We start from the raw sequence: 20,960 nt of genomic DNA on the forward strand, positions 1-20,960 counted from the left end.
TGATGCATTGGGGTTGTGATATAATATTTTGATCCAATTGATGAATGCTTCTCCAAAACCAAACTTATGGAGGGCAGCAATAAGGAACTTCCAATTAACTCTGTCAAAGGCTTTTTCAGCATCCAGCGATAGTACCGTCATTTCCTGGTTTTTAATGGTGGCAAAGTCTATTATATTAACTAGTCTACGGACATTATCATCCGAGTGTCTGCCTTTGATGAATCCAGTCTGGTCGAAGTGGATTATGTGAGGAGTGATTTTTTCTATTCTCTGTGCTAGTGCTTTGCAGATAATTTTTACATCTGCATTGATTAAAGAAATGGGGCGATAGCTTGAAGGACTAGTGGGATCTTTGTCTGGTTTTAGAAGAAGAATTATGTTGGCTGAGTTCATGTTATGTGGCATTGATTGGCTCTCATTAATAGATGTGACAGTTTTATAAAATGTTGGTGCCAGTTGTTCCCAGAATTCTTTATAAAACTCAGCAGGAAAGCCGTCAGGCCCTGGTGCTTTACCATTAGGCATTAGTAACAGAGCTTCATGAAGTTCAGACGGCGAGAGCGGAGAATCTAAGTTTGTGATTTGATCCTCATTTAGCCTGGGTAGGTTTACATTATTAAGAAATGAGTCAATACTTTGCTCTGACGGATTGATCTGCGGTGTGTACAGGTTTTTATAAAAGTTTTCAAATTCGTTATTAATTTTGACCGGGTCATGGGTGACATTTCCTGTTTGGTCCATAATAGAGGTGATTGATGATTTTTCTCTGTTAATTTTAAGCTGATTAGCCAGAAATTTGCCAGATTTATTAGAGTTTTCAAATCTTTCAAGTCGTAGCCTTTGTATTTGAAATTGTGTTTGTTTATTAATGATGTCATTTAACTGCAGCTTTAAATTTTTCAGATCTCCCAGAATGTGTTCCTGTGCAGAAGCAGCATAAGCAGTCTCCAGGGTTTTGATTTTATTTTCTAATTCTAATAAATCTGCTTTCTCTTTGCGTTTTTTGTGCGTTGAATAAGAAATGATTTTCCCTCTCATGACTGCCTTTGCTGTTTCCCAAAGAACGCACGGTGGGATGTCTGGAGTATTGTTGAAGTCTAAGAAGGTTGCCCACTCTTTTTTAAAGAATTCAAGAAATTCCTGGTCCTTTAACAGAGACGTATTAAACCTCCAGGTTGTACCAGAGGGTGTGGATTTTTCCCTAGAAATGTTTACAGAGACTGGTGCATGATCACTGATAATAATTGGATGGATATTGGAGCTTTGAATATTTTTTAAAAGAGAGTTACTGATTAATAAATAGTCTCTTAAAAACATATTTGTTTGCTATACTCCTGGATTAAGAACTTTATGAGACACATATCTGGTGCTTTGCAGAGAAAATTCAAATAATAGCACTTTTTGCATATGCAATTAGGTATAAAAGCTCAAGACCCCTTAACCCCAGTTTGACCAGTTTAAGATTTCATTCCCTCTATTACTATATTGAAAAAAGAAGTATAAATACATATGAAGCACCCAGTGGCTGTAATGCATATATAAGGACCTTTGTACTTAGAATTCCACAGATCTTTTAACCCTTGTGCTATCCTAGGCACTTTAACATTGGGAGTTGGGTCATGTAGACCCACTAGACAGTGCTCTGAACCTTTTTTCTTCAATGATTTGTGATCTTCACTGGTGTCCATGGATTACATGAAATCTTTTCACCTTTATCCACCTTTGTCATGGTAGGGAGAACACGTCAAAGTAAGGGTGGGGTCATCTAAGACAGCACAAGGGTTTTTAAAGATCTTTTTCTACCTTTAAAACTACATCGGTCAAACATTAGTATTTTAAAGGTTGGTGTATTGCAAGATAGTCTTACATCAAAATTAATTGGAAAAAAAAAAGTTTTAAAAGTGAAATAAGATGACAGACTAAAGACAGGGAAAATAAGAAAATAGAAAAAGAAGATTTATCCAAACTTGTTGAACTTACTTTATGAAACTTTACTGACATAAAACAACTTAATAATCGGAAGTTCATGAAAAAAAATATGATTTAAAAAAATCATCACACGTTTTCTTTTTCATCCCACCCAACAATATTAGTCTCAGTGTAAATACAAAATCAATTCTTGTAAACCTTTTAAACGTTTGGCATCAATTCTTTTTATGAAAAGACTAAAAAAAAGATGCTTTTTTTGGAAAATAACATTACTACAATTGTTTTCCTAAAAAGTCTCCACAGTGTGTACAGTCGCAAACACCATGCAGGTACACACATATGTGTCATGGTTTGAGTTTCTTTTGTATTGGTTTTTGCTTTCTGTCTTGTTCTGTCATGGTTTGGTTCTGTTTCCTGTTTTATTTTGAAAGGTCTTGTCTTGTCTTGTTTCTTGAGTTTTACTTCCTTTGGTCCCCATCAGCCCTGATCGTGTCCACCTGTGTCTTGTCTGCCCTGTCTGTATTTAAGTCTTGTCTTTGCCTTCCTCCTGTGCTGGTCCATTACCTTTTGTCATGGTGTTCATGTCTCCATGTTTTTGCCACACTCATGTTTCCATGTTTCATGCCTCGCCACGCCACAGTGAGTTTTTGTTTTGTTGTTGTCATCCTGCTCTGCAGCGCCTTTTGTTATAATTAAACCCTCTAGCCCTGAACCCGTTTGCCTCCCGCCTCTGCGTCTGGGTCCTACCGGCTCTCGAGCCTCCCGCACATGACAATATGTTTACTATTTGGTGTACGCAGTACTTATATAGAGCTTTTCTACCTTTCTTTAAAGTCCAAACATTTACAGTCACAGGCCTATTCACCTATGCACACACTGATGGCGGCTCAATCATCTGGAGCAATGTGGGGTTCAGTGTCTTGCCCAAGGGCACTTTAACAGATGGGCAGAGAAGACAGAAACAAAACGCGCAGCCTTCTGATCAGTGATTGACTGCTATACTTCTGCATCACAGCTTCCTTAGTATCTATAACATATAAGTCAAGAGATTTTAATGTACATAAGTTGAAACCTGCATCATACATTCCTTTGAAGTGTTAAAAGGCCTATACCATGCTATTCTTAAACCTTTTTTAGTAAACAATATCCATCTATATGATACTATATGTTACCTTTGGCACACAAAAGAACGAACCTTTCATGAAAAAACAGTTATTTTCCTGAGCTATTTTAGCTAACCGAAAGTAAGACAAGTCAATGTCTGAGGCCCCGCCTTTCTCTGTGCGGGTGCCGCCCATTTCATGACCATTTCGGCCTCGGCAGTGTGTGCGTTTCGCCCACGAAAACAAACAACATTCAAACTTTTGCAAAGATGGATGTGTAGATTCTGCATATAAATGTAAAACGTTTATAGCAGATCACCGCTAGCTCCGTGGAGAAAGTGAGTGTTTGTGTAAGTCTGGGGGACAGTGCTGGCAACGCAGACTCTTCCTGGATGGGGTGGTCCCTCACTTATCTACGTCATCTTGTGAGAACCCACTCATTTTTGTGGATTGGTAAGGCCTGGTGCTCAGGGAGCAGGATTTTAGAATAACTCTCAGAAACGTGTTAATGGATCAAAAAACCGTTTTGGGGTTCTCTTTTGGGACGAATGAGCATTATAGAACACTTAAAAATGCAAAAAATGGATTTTGCATGATATAGGACCTTTAATATATTCTCTGACCCACATTGTTTTATTGCTTTAGATTAAAGTTCCTATTTTCTTCTGTTCTGCAAAAATGTTGGTCTTTGTGGTTTTGTGCCGAGCAAAGCAATGAAATGAGGCTGAACCTTTGGTTGTTGTCTTCTCAGCAGAACCCCTCAGTAGGTCAGGAGCCGCCTGACAGTCTGATATCTTTCACACGGCTTCCACATTAGCGTGCCTTGTCTCCCCGCGGAATCAGACGGGCCTATAGATTACAGAACATCCTGACATTCGATCAATGACCTGCTTCGGTTCTGGTCAGTTAAAGCGTCCCTTGCTCAATTTCTCCCACATCTCTGTGGCGCATGTATGTTTTCCCAGCAAGCCCCTCCTTAAGAGCAGAGATTATCCAAATCCAAATGTTATGAATTATCCTTGTTTTTTTAGACCAGGGCTGAGTAAGACTGTTGTCATGAACAAGACATTTCAGACACACCTATAGAGTCCACTGGGAGGAATTGTAGTTGTTTTTCTCTGTATATTCAGAGGTGATTTATTAAAGCTGTCATAGGCCAGCCTGCATGCAAGCTACTAAGCTCCATCGAATGTTTGTCATGCATGTCGCCAGATGAATCGACCTCCAGCGTTTACTGCTCTATCTCATTCTGCTCCTGGACTATTTAACAAAATTGTTTTTTTAGTTTAAAAAAAAGAAACCCCAAGAAAATGTACAAAATAAATCTATTCTAGTATGTGAAAGTTGAATAATTTACCATAAAACATAAGGAATCTACTGAGAAAGCATATTTTTAAATGAATTATTCTGAAAGGGGTCAACTTCAAATCAAGTCAAACCCTTAGAGCTAAAAAATTCTGTTTTAGCTTTTTAAGTGTTCAAAATATGCAAGTACGTCAGAGAATTTCAACAAATAGATGTACTCATTTGTTAAAAAAAGCTTTTTGGCTAAGAATATTTGAGAAAAGGGTTATTCCAAAATGGAGATTGGAATGCACATCTCACAACTTGCAAAAGGAGACAAAGACCAGAAAAATCAGAGCTACTTTTTCAAAAATGTTGTGTGGGTAAGAAATAAATCCCTACACAGAAGCTGTGATCTGTTTTGAAGCCTTAAAACAAACAGCGACAGGTAGAGCAAAAGCCTGATGTATCTCCCAGAATTAGCATCTGAGCTTTTAATTTCATGTCTGGCTATAAAGAGCTTCAGCAGACTAACTCTTTCCAGAATATCATCGAGTTTGACAAGGGTGTTGTTTGGCTCAGAACATGTTTAGTGATGAGCCACGGAGGCTTTCCACTTGTACCTGTCGGTATTTACCGCCTCTCGATTAAAAAATGTCACATCTTGACTCTAAAACTTTGGAAAGCTGGGAAAATCAATGAAAACAGGATTAGAAAGATAAAAGTCTGTGGTTTCCTATTACGGTATCTTTTTTTAGTGTGACGTCTACCTAATACAGACAGCTCTAGGAGAGGAAAAAAAGACACGAGTGTGTCGGACTCGTAAAAATGTGTTCAGACTGCTTATTATCCTCGGGTGCAATCATGGAAAAACAGTTAGGCTGTTCCTAGACACCTGACACATGGCAGGGAGTGCTTGTTGGCAAGTGCTGCAGGGATTCCTCTGATAAACAGATCGTATGTGTGATAGGACGATCTATTAACTTCTAATCAGTAGCTTATTGTCTCTCTGTTTCAAGGATGGACAAGATAAAGCATGTTTGAAAGCGTTAAGTTTTTGATTTAAGTGGCAGATTTAACAGCTGTCTCTGAGCGAACACGTGCTCCAGCATCCAGGCTGTCTTTGTCCTGTTATGGGTTTGCCCGGACTCAGTTATGTCAAACTTACAAGAAGACCAGACTCACAGATAAAACTAAGAGGAAAGATAAAAATATTTTGAATGTTGTTGCTTTTTATTTTTGTTCTTAACATGTGAAAGCACTTGCCACTCAAATTGATTTAATAAATGAGGGTTTTTTTGGGGACAAAATCATGTTTTTGGTGTTTTTACCTTGTTCTTGTAGCATTTTGCTCATGATGAAAGACATATATTAAGAAAATTAAGACTAAGACTGCAGTTCTATAGTATTTCTTAATTAAATAGTGGTGAATCAGGAGCAAAATATGTCTTTGAAAGAGCTTGCAGCTGTGACGTAGAACCTACAGTCGGCAGGCAACGAGCTCCGTGCTCTGCTCCATTCTGATGCGTACACTGGCAGACAAATAGATTCATGAACGTCTATGTTTTCCTTGGCATCTGGCTCCAAACTGTACGGCTGGAAGGCTCCATCATTGGTCGCCATTTTTGTTGCACCGGTAGGGTTAGGTTGGGGTTGTGAGGGGCTGTAAAGTAGTGGGAAAGGGTGTAAACAAAGGAATGATGGGAAATGGAAGGCGGGCTCAGTTTGCCTCAACAGTCCAGCCCACAGAAACTATGTCATAGAAAATAACAGTTTATAAATTTTTGCTTAAAACAGCAGAATTTTAATTAAAAGACCACCGGTAACGCGTAAAAAAAATAAATCAAAAAGTCATTAAAGTGAGACTTTACAGCAGGGGTCGGGAACCTTTTTGGCCAAGAGAGCCATAAAACGCCACATATTTTTAAATGTAATTTAAAAAGAGCCATACAATAATGTAGCGTCCCTTTCCCACACTGAGGCACGGAGACTTAACCTCTTTTAAGGTTCTTTATTCTGGTTACTGTAGACCACAACAAACGCCGTAAAATTAATTCAGCAACTCCTGAATCTCTCCTGTCGACACGAGACGAGAGCGCTTCTCCCAACTTTATATTCCCCTGCTCCCGCTCCAGCCCTCCCATTTCCCTTATTCGGCCCATAGCTGAACCCCATTGGTCCAAACTACCTAACAACAGGCTGAGCGACAGAACTGAGGGCCAAACAGATCTCTGCTTGATGCGTTTCATGAACTCCAGAACTTATAACGCGGCCCAACAGCCACCCAGTCCAACTCAGACCGCAACGATATGTTTGAAACTAAATATACAAGTGAATGTGTGCATTTGATGTAATTTCAACACTTTTAAAGTACAATAAGTGTGTGGATTATTTTTAATAACATTGTTATGCTATTGCTAATAAATGATGAGTATTTCTCGTGGTAGTTTTGCTGATGGTCTAGTCTGGTTGATACGTGGTGAGTTTCTGCTTCATGCAGGCGTTGAGACTTTAAACGTGATCTTATGTCTGACTGTTCTTTAGATGTGAGGCAGACGCTCACATGCAGACGTGGAGACAAACACACACTCACACGCTGCAGTGAGTGACGGGCAGCGGGTTTTACGTTTTTACAATCCCTGCGCGGTTCACCTGCTGCCTGTCCCCACAACACCTCAGCCCCACCCTCTGCTTTCTCCCTCACACATCCCGTCCCTGCAACTGCGCGCTCTTTCTCAGAGACGGGAGCGCGCACTTTTAGGCACGGCAATTCACAGGTTTCCAGCTGGTACAAACTCTGTGAAATTATAGATAATAGTAAACTTATAGCGCTGGCGCAGATTTTTCTCTCCAAGCACCGCTACTACTGCGCGCCTCTGGCATCGCATCGCGCCCGAGAAGGACTGGACTAATGATAAAAAAAAGCATAATTAAAGATTTGTCTGCGAGCCACATGTGACCATCAAAAGAGCCATATATGGCTCGCGAGCCATAGGTTCCCGACCCCTGCTTTACAGGATGGAGACCGGACCTCCATCCCACGTTGGCATTTCACTGGGTTATACTTCTATCGGTCACAGTAAAAGCTGTGAAATTGATGCGGATGCTTTGACGAGCATGTGTCTGCGGAGGATGCGATGAAGTGCTGAACTCCAGTGACCTCAGTCAGAGTCCTGCGGCAGACAGTGTTGTGGACACTGTAAATATCCACTGCCAGCATTTTTAGAACAAGGATTGAGTCGCAGAGTGAGCTGGCAAGCTGTGCTGAGGGATACTTTCTTTTTGATTAGGCAGTGTTCTTTCTTTAGGTTCAGAATGGAAACAGTTCTGAGGCCTTTTGAACCTCTTGGGACGTTTTCATTTTCTGGTTCGAAGACCCTTAATTCACTGATGGTCCTGATGTGTTAGCTTAGATGAAATATGTAATGATGTCAGCATTAGTTACATTAAAACTCTGTCTCACACTGCAACTTGTTTTCTGTTTTTCCACAGGAGTTCATCACTGCACAAATGTGATAACTTTTTACTACTCAAAAACTCTTTTTTATTTTGGAAATTACATAAATTTTGTTTTAGTTATTTTTAGTGATGCTTTTTTCATTTTATATAAGATGCATTTGTGTTAACACTGTAAAATCCACCACAACAAAGAATTTACAGAAGAGTCAAATTTTATGGAATAAAGATGTTTTTTAAACTCTTTGATGAACTCAACAAACAAATGCATTTTTATTGAGATAAAGATTGTATTGATTTCAACGTTTTGGGTGATTTGGTACGTTTTTTTTTCATAGCAATGTTAGTTGAAGAAGCAAAAATACTGAGCATTCAAGAAAAAAAACACCTTATTTACCCAAAGTCTCTAATTTGATCCACACATTTTTTAACCTGGTGCAACTGTACTATACACAATTAATTATCAACAAATGTTGCATTCTTTCAATACAGCAAGTTGTCATTTAAAAAATTGAGAAAGCGATAGATGAGGTTTTTCTTACCATAAAAGTTTTGAAAATGAACTAAACTTTTCTGCCAAAATTGTTTTTGAGACTTAATGGAAGCAGCCATTTTGAAATGAACAAAAAAAAAAAAACGCCCTTCTACTGCCCCTAGTGGAATGATGATGAACTGCAACCAAGTTATGCAGGGGTTTGTCCTCCCATGAGGATCTGTCCTCCAGCACTGTATCCTCTGCTCTCCATTGCCTGAAACATTCACTGAGCACACTGTCATTTGGGGCCTTGAGCTTGATGTACTCATGGATCTTGGATGTTTCATCCTGGATAGTGGCTTCTACGCTCACTAGTCCTCGGCCTCCTTCCTTGCGGCTAGCATACAGTCTCAGGGTGCTGGATTTGGGGTGGAACCCTCCAATAATGGTGAGGAGCTTTTGTGTTTTAACATCCGTGGTCTGTATCTCTTCCTTTGGCCATCTTATTATTCCTGCAGGGTATCTGATAACTGGCAGTGCGTAGCTGTTTAGTGCCCGGGTCTTATTTTTGCCATTGAGCTGGCTTCTCAGGACTTGTCTTACTCGTTGGAGGTATTTAGCTGTTGCAGCTTTCCTTGTTGCCTGCTCCAGGTTGCCATTTGCCTGTGGAATTCCAAGGTACTTGTAACTGTCCTCGATGTCTGCTATTGTTCCTTCTGGGAGTGAGACCCCTCCTGTGTGGACTACCTTGCCTCTCTTTGTCACCATCCGGTTGCATTTCTCGAGCCCGAATGACATCCCAATGTCAGTACTGTAGATCCTGGTGGTGTGGATCAGGGAGTCAATGTCACGCTCACTCTTAGGATATAGCTTGATGTCATCCATGTATAGGAGGTGACTGATGTTGGCCCCATTTCTGAGTCGGGTGGTTTTCCATAGCTTCATTGAGTTTCCTATGAAGGCTCTTCGAGTCCTGTTGATGTTGTACAGCTCCAAGCATTCAGTGATCCATGTGTGGGGCATTGAGTCATAGGCCTTCTTGTAATCAATCCAGGCTGTGCACAGGTTGGTGTGTCGTGACTTGCAGTCTTGAGCGACTGTTCTGTCGACCAGGAGTTGGTGTTTGGCTCCTCTGGAGTCTCTACCAATGCCCTTCTGTGTGTTACTCATGAATTGATCCATGTGCCTATTTATCTTGGTTGCAATGATGCCTGACATGAGCTTCCATGTTGTGGAGAGACAGGTTATTGGCCGGTAGTTGGATGGGACTGCACCCTTTGATGGATCCTTCTGGATCAGGATCGTTCGCCCTTCCGTTAGCCATTCGGGGTGAGTCCCATTTCTTAGCAGCTGGTTCATTTGTGCTGCCAGGCGCTCGTGGAGTGCGGTAAGCTTCTTTAGCCAGTAGGCATGTGTCATGTCAGGGCACGGTGCTGTCCAGTTCTTCATACCTGAGACTCTTTCTTGGATGTCTGCCACTGTGATGGTTACTGGATTCTGTTCAGGGAGGTTGCTATGTTCTTTTCTCAGAGAGACCAGCCACTGGGCATTGCTGTTATGTGCTGTGTCTTCCTCCCATATACTTTTCCAGTACTGTTCAGTTTCTAGCCTTGGTGGGTCTGCTCGGCTGTTTTGACCCTGCCACTGAGCGTACACTTTTGCAGGTTGAGTTGCGAAGAGCCTGTTTATTCGTCTGGCTTCATTGTCTCTTGTGTACCTCTTTAGGCGGCTGCTCAAGGCTAGGAGCCTTTGTTTGGCAGTTTCCAGTGCTTCGGGTATAGGCATCTGGCTGTATCTCTTAGGTACTTGCTTTCTCATTGTACCTCTTTGAGCCTCTGTCAGCTTACTCACATCCTTCTGAGTTGCCTTGATTTTGGCCTCTAACCGTTGCTTCGATGGTGGGTACTGTTTTCTTCCATGGTTGTTCTTGGAGCCAAGCATCTCAAGGATCACTGCTGCTGAAGTGTAAACCAGTTCGTTGGTTTCTGTGATGGTTGTGGTAGGAATTGCCCTCAATGCTTCATTCACAGTTTCCAGTAGACTTTCAGGCGGTACATCACTTAACCGTTGTAGCTGGTGTCGTGGTTGCCTAGTGTTCATTGTAGACATGATCTTGTCTTTCAGGTCAGTTACTGCCTTGCTCAGCGTAATTGGGGTTTTTGGGGCTGTGTACCCAATCTCAGGGTGGGAGTGTGGTATAACCTCCTCTCTGACCTGCTGTTCTGGCTCTCCCGTGGCATTGTATTTTATCGCTTCAATCTCAAGTTGTGATAGGAGTTGCCGTTTGTGTATGTTAGAGCACTGGGCTACCAGTTGTTTGGCAGTTAGTCTTGATTGTGGGTTTCGAAGCATCCATTCATTCCACATTCTCTGCATGTAACCCCTCTGGGTGGGATTACTTGAGTAGTAGCATTCTAACAGAACCTTGTTCTCACATCTAGTCCATTTCCGTCTTGTTCCAGTAGCCCACTTTCCATCAGAGTGCTCTGGTCCCTCAGCACCTGTCGCAGACCTTGTTTGGCCGGGCGACGTCTGAGCCGGCATGACATGTGGTTCATTGTCTCACATAGTGAGGTAGGCATTAGCGTTAAGGGTCTTGCCCAAGGACCCTCACTGGGTGATGTCAATTTGCCCGTCATTGTTATGGTAATTGCCCCATTTCTTCTTGATATCAGCCACTTCAGTTATGGTCCGGTGGTACATCCCATGCAGGGGTTTGTCCTCCTATGAGGATCTGTCCTCCAGCACTGTATCCTCTGCATTCCATTGCCTGAGACATTCACTGAGCACACTGTCAGTTGGGGCCTTGAGCTTGATGTACTCATGCATCTTGGATGTTTCATCCTGGATCGTGGCTTCTACGCTCACTAGTCCTCGGCCTCCTTCCTGACGGCTAGCATACAGTCTGGTTTTGTGCTGGATTTGTGATGGAATCCTCCATCCATGGTGAGAATCTTTCGTGTTTTAACATCCGTGGTCTGTATCTCTTCCTTTGGCCATCTTATTATTCCTGCAAGGTATCAGATCATATATATATATATATATATATATATATATCTGTCTGTCTGTCTGTCTGTCTGTCTGTCTGTCTGTCTGTCTGTCTGTCTGTCTGTCTGTCTGTCTGTCTGTCTGTCTGTCTGTCTGTCTGTCTGTCTGTCTGTCTGTCTGTCTGTCTGTCTGTCTGTCTGTCTGTCTGTCTGTCTGTCTGTCTGTCTGTCTGTCTGTCTGTCTGTCTGTCTGTCTGTCTGTCTGTCTGTCTGTCTGTCTGTCTGTCTGTCTGTCTGTCTGTCTGTCTGTCTGTCTGTCTGTCTGTCTGTCTGTCTGTCTGTCTGTCTGTCTGTCTGTCTGTCTGTCTGTCTGTCTGTCTGTCTGTCTGTCTGTCTGTCTGTCTGTCTGTCTGTCTGTCTGTCTGTCTGTCTGTCTGTCTGTCTGTCTGTCTGTCTGTCTGTCTGTCTGTCTGTCTGTCTGTCTGTCTGTCTGTCTGTCTGTCTGTCTGTCTGTCTCAGGGGCTATTATTATAATTATTGTCATTTTTTATAATAACCTTTTTTGTTATTATTACATTCATGATATTTAAGGTAATGTTTTAACAGTTTCTAAGGTCTTCTTTCATTTAATTACCATTATTGTTATATTTTTTATTTTTTTTCTCCTTTCTATAATTTTTACTATTTTATTATTATTAAAATTCTGTTGTTTGTTATTTCAGTGTTTCCTCTTGGGGATCCATTTTTCTTGGTAACTACCGGCTTCGCCTCTAGGGGGTGCTGTTGCGGTTGTGCTCGAGTGGGCCCTGAGCTGCTGTGGCAATGATCCTCGTGGTCGGGCTGGGCCTTGGAATAAACGGATCCTCATTATACCGTTTCTTAGCAGCAGTACCGAACCAGAGTTTTTCTTTAAGCTGCAGTTCTTACGTTTCTGTTCAGAGTTATGTTGGGGGAACTGTTCGGTTGGAGGGAGGAATCTGGTAGAGGAGGGGTGCCAACTGTTTTGTGATTGTCCTGTGTTTTCTATTTTAATTAATTAATTAATTTTATTACAATTTTGTTGCTTTTACAGTATGTACAGCGATTTGTGTTGTCTACTGATATGAAAGGGGCCACACAAATAAATAAAATTTGAGTTAGAAATATCCTCAAGCACAAAATTAAATTTATTAACCTAAACCAATATCCTAAAAATTAAAGTGAATCATTTAAAACTAAATTACATAAAACTGTTCAAAGCAACCAAAAACAAGGAGCTAAATCTTTAATGTTTTGTTACTAAAACAGGTAACATTTTTAAGAGGTTCTTAAAATGTTTTTAGGGATTTTAATTTTGGCTGGGTACAGCTGCTGTGGCACTAAGGAGGAATATGGCGAGAATAAACCAAGGAGGAACAGAATTTCCTAGCTAATCAGAACATAGACACTGTAACGGACTTGATTTTGAGCAACAGCATGAATGCACAAGTCAGTACTATTAGACAATGAGCAAATCATAATAGCAATGTAAATTTACATGGATTTATAGAAATATAGAGTTGCTTTTGTGCGTTTGCATATTTCCAAACAATACTTGGTATATACATATCAACTTTGAATATTCATAATTTTTCTTAGAGGCAAAATTATGAATAACTTGTATAGTCAATGAAACATAAAATATTTTCCCCTGTTTATGCAACTTGACTCATTGTGAAGAAAAATGAAAGGAACTGATAATATTGTGATTGGAACGTGACAAACAGCTGGATCAAATTGTGTGACCACTGCTGATAAAAGAGCACAGAAGAATTTCTAGCATTGTTTTTCTTGCTTCTCTTTATTTTCTACACAATTCTGTATATGTTTTGGCTTCACATTTGTCACATTTACAAAACGTGTTCTTAATCTGTTGTACATAAGAAATGCATTACCTAGTTCTTATATCACACCATCTCCAGAGCGTTCTAGCATGAAGGAATGCAGGGATGCTCCACCCACCACTCGCTCAAATGTTCAAAGACTTTTATTGATCCATGTTTTGTGTTCATGAAAGGTTACACTTGCATTCTTTCAGCGTTATTGAGGCAGTGGGGTTGTAAAGATGACAATAGGAAAAAAAAAAAAACAAAAGAACAGAAGGGTGAAAGAAGAGGGGTGGGGGTGTGACTCTACACTGTCAAGGGCTTTTTGTAATCTGAGATGGGAGGAACATCCCTGAAAAGAGCAGTTTCCCTGTATGGTGAGCCCTCAGGAGGACCTGGCTGCAGATACTGACCCACCTCTGTCCTCTGTGTTACAGATGGGAGGAGGAGCTGTCCAAGCGAGAGCAGCTGGAATCTATGATCAAATCCCTGCAGCAGGTTGGGAAACAACAGTGAAACACTTCCTAATAATCTGTACATTCACAGATGTTTGACGTCGCGTTGTGTGTATTTTCAAAACTACGGAACATGGACTGTGTTCATGGGAACAGGAAACAGCCAGGAGTGAGATATCAAGATAAACCACATTACAAACCCATCAAGAGGCCTAGATTTAGATCTGGACACTGAAAACCACCAGCTGTTTCCTACTTCTGCTCAGAGCCAGGTGGAAGGAAACAGACATAATAACAAAATCAATAAAAAGTGTCACCCTTAAGCCTGCCAGCCCAACTCTTGTACCTCTTATAGTGTATTTCCCTTTTTTCTGCTTTTGCAAAAAATCGATGCATGTATGTTTGTTGGGCTTCGAGTCAGCAAAACATCAGACAGGGAGGGGGACCACCAAACCCCCCTGAGAGTTTTAACCGTGCAGAACTTACAGGCAGGCGTTGCTGCGTATGATGGAAACATATTTGTCCAGTGACGGGTTGTTATTGTAAACCGAGATTCAAAGTTAGAGAGACTGAAATGCAAGATTGAAAGGCCGTGTCATACAGCCACTACAAACATTTTGCGCATTTTCCACAAATAAAATTTCGGTCTTTCGTGGTAAATGTGTGATGTACGTAATTCACAAGTGTTTCTTGCGTTTGTTGTTCGTCGATGTGCACAGATGGGATTTTACATGAATTCTGTGCTAAAATGTTCAAAATGTTGGGGAATGATGCAGTTTTTTAATACTTTAGGTAGTTGAGACACAATTATCATGCAAATCTTAAGTAATTGTGGGCGACTTTTAGGAGATGCGTACGCAAATTTGTGGCTTTCCACAAGCGTTCCACGTATGTCTATCGGAATTTTCATGCATGTCCCACTGATGTATAACTTTTATATCACTTATTTGGCGCACATATCTCGTTCAAATTATGTAATTGACGCACAAATCACTAATGAATTGCACATAAACACCGCAATAATCACACATGATTAATGTTTTGCATTGATTGGTTTATTTAGTACTTCTTCCGTGGTTTGAACGTGATTCTTCGTGAAACATCTGTGAAAATTTCACATAAACCTCAACGTTTCTCACTTTTTCCACGCATATTCACATGTGACCAATTTCCATTTGTGCAATATGCGCAAAAGGTAGTGGCTGTTAATTCAAATGTTAACCTACTGTGTCAAAAGATTGATAACCCCTGTAGAAACAGTAAAATATGTCCAACACAAGAGGCTTTTAGCTCTCATCCGTTTGCTCAGCTGTTAAACAGGACAAGTTAAAAAAAAAATGTAGTCGCTGTGTGACTAGGCCTGAAGATTTGATGCAATGACCTACTGTACAGTAAACAGGCTAATTTGACCTCATTAGACTTATCTGGGCTAAAATGTATAATAATAATCATAATTCATTTATCTTTGATTTTGGATTTTGAAAGAACCTTGGTTGCGAATTCATACTTTAGAAATAAACTTATGCTTCAGTCCCGAGTGTTAATACAAGTGGATAAGGGCTGCCTGTAGGCACAAAAAGGCAAACCTGCATGGGGTGCACAGATGGCCCATTTAAAATTAAAAGGTTGTAGATTGCTCAGTCAGCCCGTAGAATGAAAATGTTTACAAACATTTTTTCTGCTGGCTCAACGAGCGATCTACAACCTTAGAATTTTCACTTCACGGGTCAGCCAACACACACAACCCTAATACGACACACAAGGATAAGTACGGGTCAAGTAGGTCTGAGGCAGGCAGGTCAGTTTATTTATTTTTTTCAAAGTATGATTAATTTAGAATTTTTTAAATAAGCAAAAACAAACAATTCAAAAACACAATTGCAAAAAACAAAAATTTTAATAAATAAACAAAACAAAAAAAGAAAAGAATAAATAAATAAAATAAAATAAAATAATTATACAAACAACATGCTGTGCTACTAATCTATGTCCAGCATAGACATTAAACATCTCATACCTGTTAATATATTTGAAAGTTCACTCGGTTCTAAGGTCAAAGACATGTTCTAGGAAAGGTGACCAAATTTCAGAAAATTTAGATCCAGAGCCCTTAAGAGAATGTCTGATTTTTTTCCATCTTAATAAAAGAAAGGGAGTCTTTTATCCATTGTGAATGATTTGGGGGGCGAAGATCTTTCCAGCGTATCAAGATAGTCCGCCGGGCAAGCAGTCTCAGAAAAGCTACAAGATCTTTTTTTTTTAATCCCTGGAACGTACACACGGCGCAAGAGGTCAGTTAGTGCTGTTCAGTAGCAGTTTTAGGCACGGGCCATAAAGGCAATTGCCCAGGGGCGCAAATTTAAAAGGGGGGTGGCAGCACAGTGCTTGTAAAAATAAAAATCTGTGCCACTGTTGGTTGACTATTAGCTATAATATCACAGAAACCTGAAACCTGCGAATTGGCGCCCCTGCAGCTGCAAGTGCCGCAAATGTGTGTGAAGAGAAAGGGGAGGGGTAGTGGGCACAGCCAGCGAGGTTAGCATGGAGCGCAGCCACGATTGCGCAACACCTGGATCCTTGCAGGCCTTTAGATTACTCAGCTCGTGCTAATAATGTCATTCTGTATTAACTATTGTAGACATTTTTATTACGTGTCTTTATTTTCCATTCTTCTCCCGCATTTTGACCCATTTTACTGTTGGTGTTGCACAGAATTAAGAAAATGCCAAATATTTTTTGAGTAATCGCTAAAGATCTTCACAATAACATTTTGCTGTAGTGTTTTATTAACCTCCTTTGTTTGTCTTGTTTCCTTTTTCTCTACTAGACTGCTCAGGAGTCATCAGAGATCCAGGAGGAGCTGAGCGAGAAGGTGGACAGGTTAAAAGCAGAACTTGTGGTCTTCAAAAGCCTGATGAGTGACGTAAGCATCGGATTAGGGCAATATCACTCCTCAACAAAGCTTCCATTCAGAGAATAAACGCTAAAAAAGAACTCCCACGCAAGTAGCAACAGAATTTGGGACTGTTTTCTTAAGCTTTATCAGAATGAAGACGTCAATTTTCCTGATCTAAGTAGGAACACACACCCTTCCTCCTATTTGATTTCATAAAAGACTATTCCACAAAGCTGCAAAGACAAGCTTTTATTTAAAATAGCTCAGATAGCAGCTGCAGATTCTTCCTGTTCCCTGCAGCTCTGACTTGTTATGTAGCAGTTGTGTGGGGTTGATATTCACAGTTAGCACATACAGCTGCTGGCTGCACAGGGATAAATATAGACAGCATCTGTTTGTTTTTCCCCTGTTTATGCTCACATTGTCCATTTTTAATTTTTATTTCTGCTTCATTATTACTTGTGCTAATTAAGAGACAGGTACGTCTAGTTTTTCTACCTGAAATGTTCTTTAAGTAGAAAAAAGACTGGTACCATTTAAAGCCTAGTTAGTTTGCTTATAGAAAACCCTTAAACAAATGGTTCCCTGTTAGCGCTATGAATGTTTATCTTCATCTTTCCCAGTAAGCTTTATCATCCCTTCATATTTTTACATAATTACATTGACAACATGAGGATGGAAGCATATCAGTTTCAAGCCATTTAGTGGAGTTGGGATAATATTAACAGCGGTTGTTCCAATTTATTTTCGACCTGAAACATTTGCAAGGGCAATTTGACAATACGTCAATTTAAATTACATGCAAGGAAAATTGGATAAAGAGGTATAATTTAAAAGTAATTGATTTTAGTACAGATTCATAAGAGAGAGGAATAACAATGTGGCTATTTGATTATGATGAGAATTTTGATTTGAAACTAAGGTTTTCTATTAGATTAAATAATTAAAAACCCTCAAGTTTTCCACGTAGAACAGGCGTCTTCAAACTCAGTGTCTAAAGGCCGCCTGTGGCTCTTTTATACCTCTAATGTGGGTCTTTGGCTTTGAAGAAAAAAGCGAACAATTTGATTAAATACCAGGTTTCTAGTTTTGGTTCATTTGTTTTAGTTAATTAAGTTTTGTCAGTTATTTTTAGATTTTTTTCAAATGTGGGATAACTGAACAAAATGATGTAAAAGATTTTATTTACGTTTAGATTGTTTTAGAATGAGCATAAAGCTCATACTCTCATCTTCTGCTGCACAGCAGTGTGTAGCTGCTGTTCAGAAGCAAAGCTCTTCATATTTAAATTGCATTTAGATATATAGATTTCTTGTATAAAAATTGGATTCCACACCAATGCTGTCAGGTTTCCATTTAAAAGTAAAAGGAGAATAGTAATGAAGCCTCATCAAAGTTAAATATCAGTGATGATTGTTGGCTTTCTAGTATTTCTAATTCCAGTAAATCTGCTATTTTGTAGTAGTATGTGCTGATGTCAAAAAGAAGTTAAAATTATTATATAGAAACATGTAATACTGTTATAATTAAACTATTATACAATCTACAATCTGCACTACAAAGGAAGGGCTTAATGGCCACACAAACTTTCCATTAAGTGCCTTTTCTAATACTCAGGAAGGGGATTTTAGGGGTCCCACTGGGTTTTGGTCAGTAAGAAACTGGACCAAATAGCTTTTTTTTAGCATTAAAGGTTGCAGACCCATAATTTAGAGTATCACTTTTAAGTGTCTAAGAAGTGTCTGCTTTGATCATACTGATGCTGCATATAGTAAGGTTCATGGGAGCAAAAATAAATTCCATCCCTTTTGCAGCAAATGTCTGACCTAGACTCCAAGATCCAGGAAAAAGCAAGACGAGTGGACATGGACATATGCAGGCGCATCGACATCACGGCCAAGCTGTGTGATGTCGCACAACAACGCAACTCAGAGGACATGTCGAAAATGTTCAGTCCTGCCAGATCGCTCCCAGAAAAGGCAAGTATCTGTACACACCAGCTTCCATGTGGCGATGCGCTAGTTTATCAGAAAAGCTGACTGTGAAAGAAGCAAAATTATTGAATGCACTCGGAGAAGTCATTCAGCCCAAAGGAAATTAGAGCTGCGCACTCAGTGACCCCTTTTAAAGGTCCAAGGAGGGCAACATGCTTGCTAATAACTTAATAAACTTATAGACATTCAAGGTTCTGATAGAACTGTGCACAAACATGCCCAAACCCTCAAAAAACAAATAGTTTATCATTTTATCTGTTCCAGTTGGGTTTTTGGTCTTTTTTCTTTACTGCTTTTGTAAATAAAGAAATATTTTTCTTCAATAGGAAACGTATTTACAGCAAACAGCATTTCAAAACGACCATTTTATTACTCTCTTTAGACTCTTTGCTAATGTTTGTGTGCTTTTCGCAGGGCGCCATGGCGTGCTGCAGGAAAAAGGAGCGAAAGGGGATTTCCGACGAGGAGAATTCGGAGATGGAGCAGAGCGCGTCGGAGGAGGAGGTTCCTGGATCGCTCAACATCACAGACGAGATGAAACGCATGCTCAGCCAGCTGTAAGTGACTCCTCCCGCTGCCGGGAGGTCGGGATGGGACAGTCACGCCGCTCTGCAGACCGCCACAGTACCTCTGTAAATGCTGTGTGATCCTCGCCCCCCTCTGCTGTCATAGCAATAAGCAGCATGCAGATTCAGTGAATTTGTGGACATCAGTGTGCACTCTAGAGAGAAATACGGCTGCAGCCTCTTTTCTGTAAACCTTCTTTCATTTGTTGACTTTCTGCTCTTGACCCTTGCTAAGTGTTGTGGCTGTTACACCTGTCCTTGCTTTTTCTTTCTTTCTTTTCTTCCTTCTCTGGTCCCCCTCCATGCTCTGTCCCACGCAGACATTGTTCAGATAACTCCTTTGTTGCCAGGCGCGAGACGTTTGAAATCGACGACGACTGTGACAGCCTGACGTGGGAGGAAAACGAGGAAACTCTGCTGCTGTGGGAGGATTTCACGAACTACAACATGCCATCCACCATCACCGTGACGACTTGCCCACCGGTCGGCCCTTGTGACGGCAGCAATGAAGCAGCCGATCCCGTGAGTGCTGTTTTAAGATGCGTGTTTTTAGACGTGTTTAATGCTGCGTTAGACCTTTCGCTGGTGATTGATGAATGAGGCCTCTCTCGGCGTGCTCTCTCAGGACTCTCAGGATGGAAGTCTTGGCAGCCTCATTGATGAAACAGAGTCACTATTTAAGACCAGAGAGCAGGAGTACCAGCAGACCATCGGCCAGATAGAGGTAAAGTGCTCTGCGGACGGATTTTGAAAATTAAACAAAGGCATAAACAGAAAAACCCCAAAAAAAGTTAAACTGATTCTCCACACACAAATTTGATGTGGTCATTTTTGGGGAGGTATCTGATTCCTGCATTAATTAACGATACGACTGCACAATTTACAGTGCAGCACTGACTAGGCTTTGAAGTTTAGCATTGCAGAGGGACTCTATAACACCCTAGGGCAGGGGTGGTCAAGTGTTTTGTTGGGGCCACAAAGGATGTGTCCAAATTCAAGAGCTGCATCCTTCAATGGCCGCGGCCTTCCAGGCGACGTTGGCCAGGTCCTTTGGACGAGTCCACCCTTTAGATAATTCCAGCTGTTACATCAGCGAATGTCCTGTCGCCTAGCAACCGTGAGTCCCAAACAGAGAGGAGTAGTGAAGCCGGGATGGAGCTCAAAATTTTCCCTGCTTATTTGATCCAACTTTGAATCTTGGAGGTGTAATTATAAAAAGGTGTAATTATCTCCAACTAATTTTTGCTGTATTATCAAGTTCTGCTCTGGAAAAATGTAAAGCAATATTTGCAGCACATTCAGGTTAAAATGGAGTGACGTTCAGAAATTACGGTACTTTTTGTCAAAATATCTGATCATATGATCAAACATCTCCCAGGACCCATAATGGGAAACGTTTGTAGTTAACCAAGTTATTTTTTTAATTTAATGCACGTATGGTTCAAAAAGCATTAAGCATACATTAGCTTAAAGACCCACTCCAATAAAAGTTGTGTTTTTGGTGTTTTTAACATGTTCTTGTGGCATTTTTGATGCAGGACAGTTTTTCAAAAAGATGCCGTTTGTAGGCGTGATGTAGAAAATATACAGGGTGGGCCACATCTTGCTCCGCTCCATTCTACTCCATCCATTTGTAAACAAATAGACCCATGAACTTGCCTGGATCCAAACTGGATAGCTCCAATATTGGTCGACATTTTTATCGCACCATTAGTGTATGCTTGTGGGTGTGAGGGGCTGTAAGATAGCGTGTAATGGGATGGGTGGCAGGAAATGGGACCGAGGTTAGACAGAGGTGAATTTCTGATGAAGCTACAGTTGTTTTTATTTTTTTGGCTAAAAAAATTATAATCCTAGTAAAAAGACCACTGGGAGCACTTTAACAATTGATGATCTGAAGGCGGCTTTAAATTTGAAAGTACTCACAATCTTTAGTGTTCTGTAGTTGACATTTTATTAAATTCCTTGGAG

General features: G+C 40.6%; 1 protein-coding gene across 2 annotated transcripts in view; it reads left to right on the top strand.

Moving 5' to 3' along the window:
- The window catches only part of iffo2b (intermediate filament family orphan 2b), a 39,732-nt gene that overhangs the window by 14,712 nt on the left and 4,060 nt on the right, over positions 1-20,960 (top strand). Inside the window, exons 2-7 of one of the 2 annotated variants that reach the window (XM_011474835.4) lie at positions 13,516-13,576; positions 16,361-16,456; positions 18,244-18,408; positions 18,838-18,980; positions 19,310-19,511; positions 19,615-19,713. In XM_011474835.4, coding sequence (XP_011473137.1) covers positions 13,516-13,576; positions 16,361-16,456; positions 18,244-18,408; positions 18,838-18,980; positions 19,310-19,511; positions 19,615-19,713 — 766 coding nt within the window. The remainder of the gene's footprint in view (positions 1-13,515; positions 13,577-16,360; positions 16,457-18,243; positions 18,409-18,837; positions 18,981-19,309; positions 19,512-19,614; positions 19,714-20,960) is intronic. The other variant, XM_011474836.4, reaches the window with a different exon arrangement.

The sequence above is a fragment of the Oryzias latipes genome, chromosome 5 (assembly GCF_053564925.1).
Source record: "Oryzias latipes strain Hd-rR chromosome 5, Olatipes_Hd-rR_3.1".
In the NCBI taxonomy this organism is placed as follows: Eukaryota; Metazoa; Chordata; class Actinopteri; order Beloniformes; family Adrianichthyidae; genus Oryzias; species Oryzias latipes.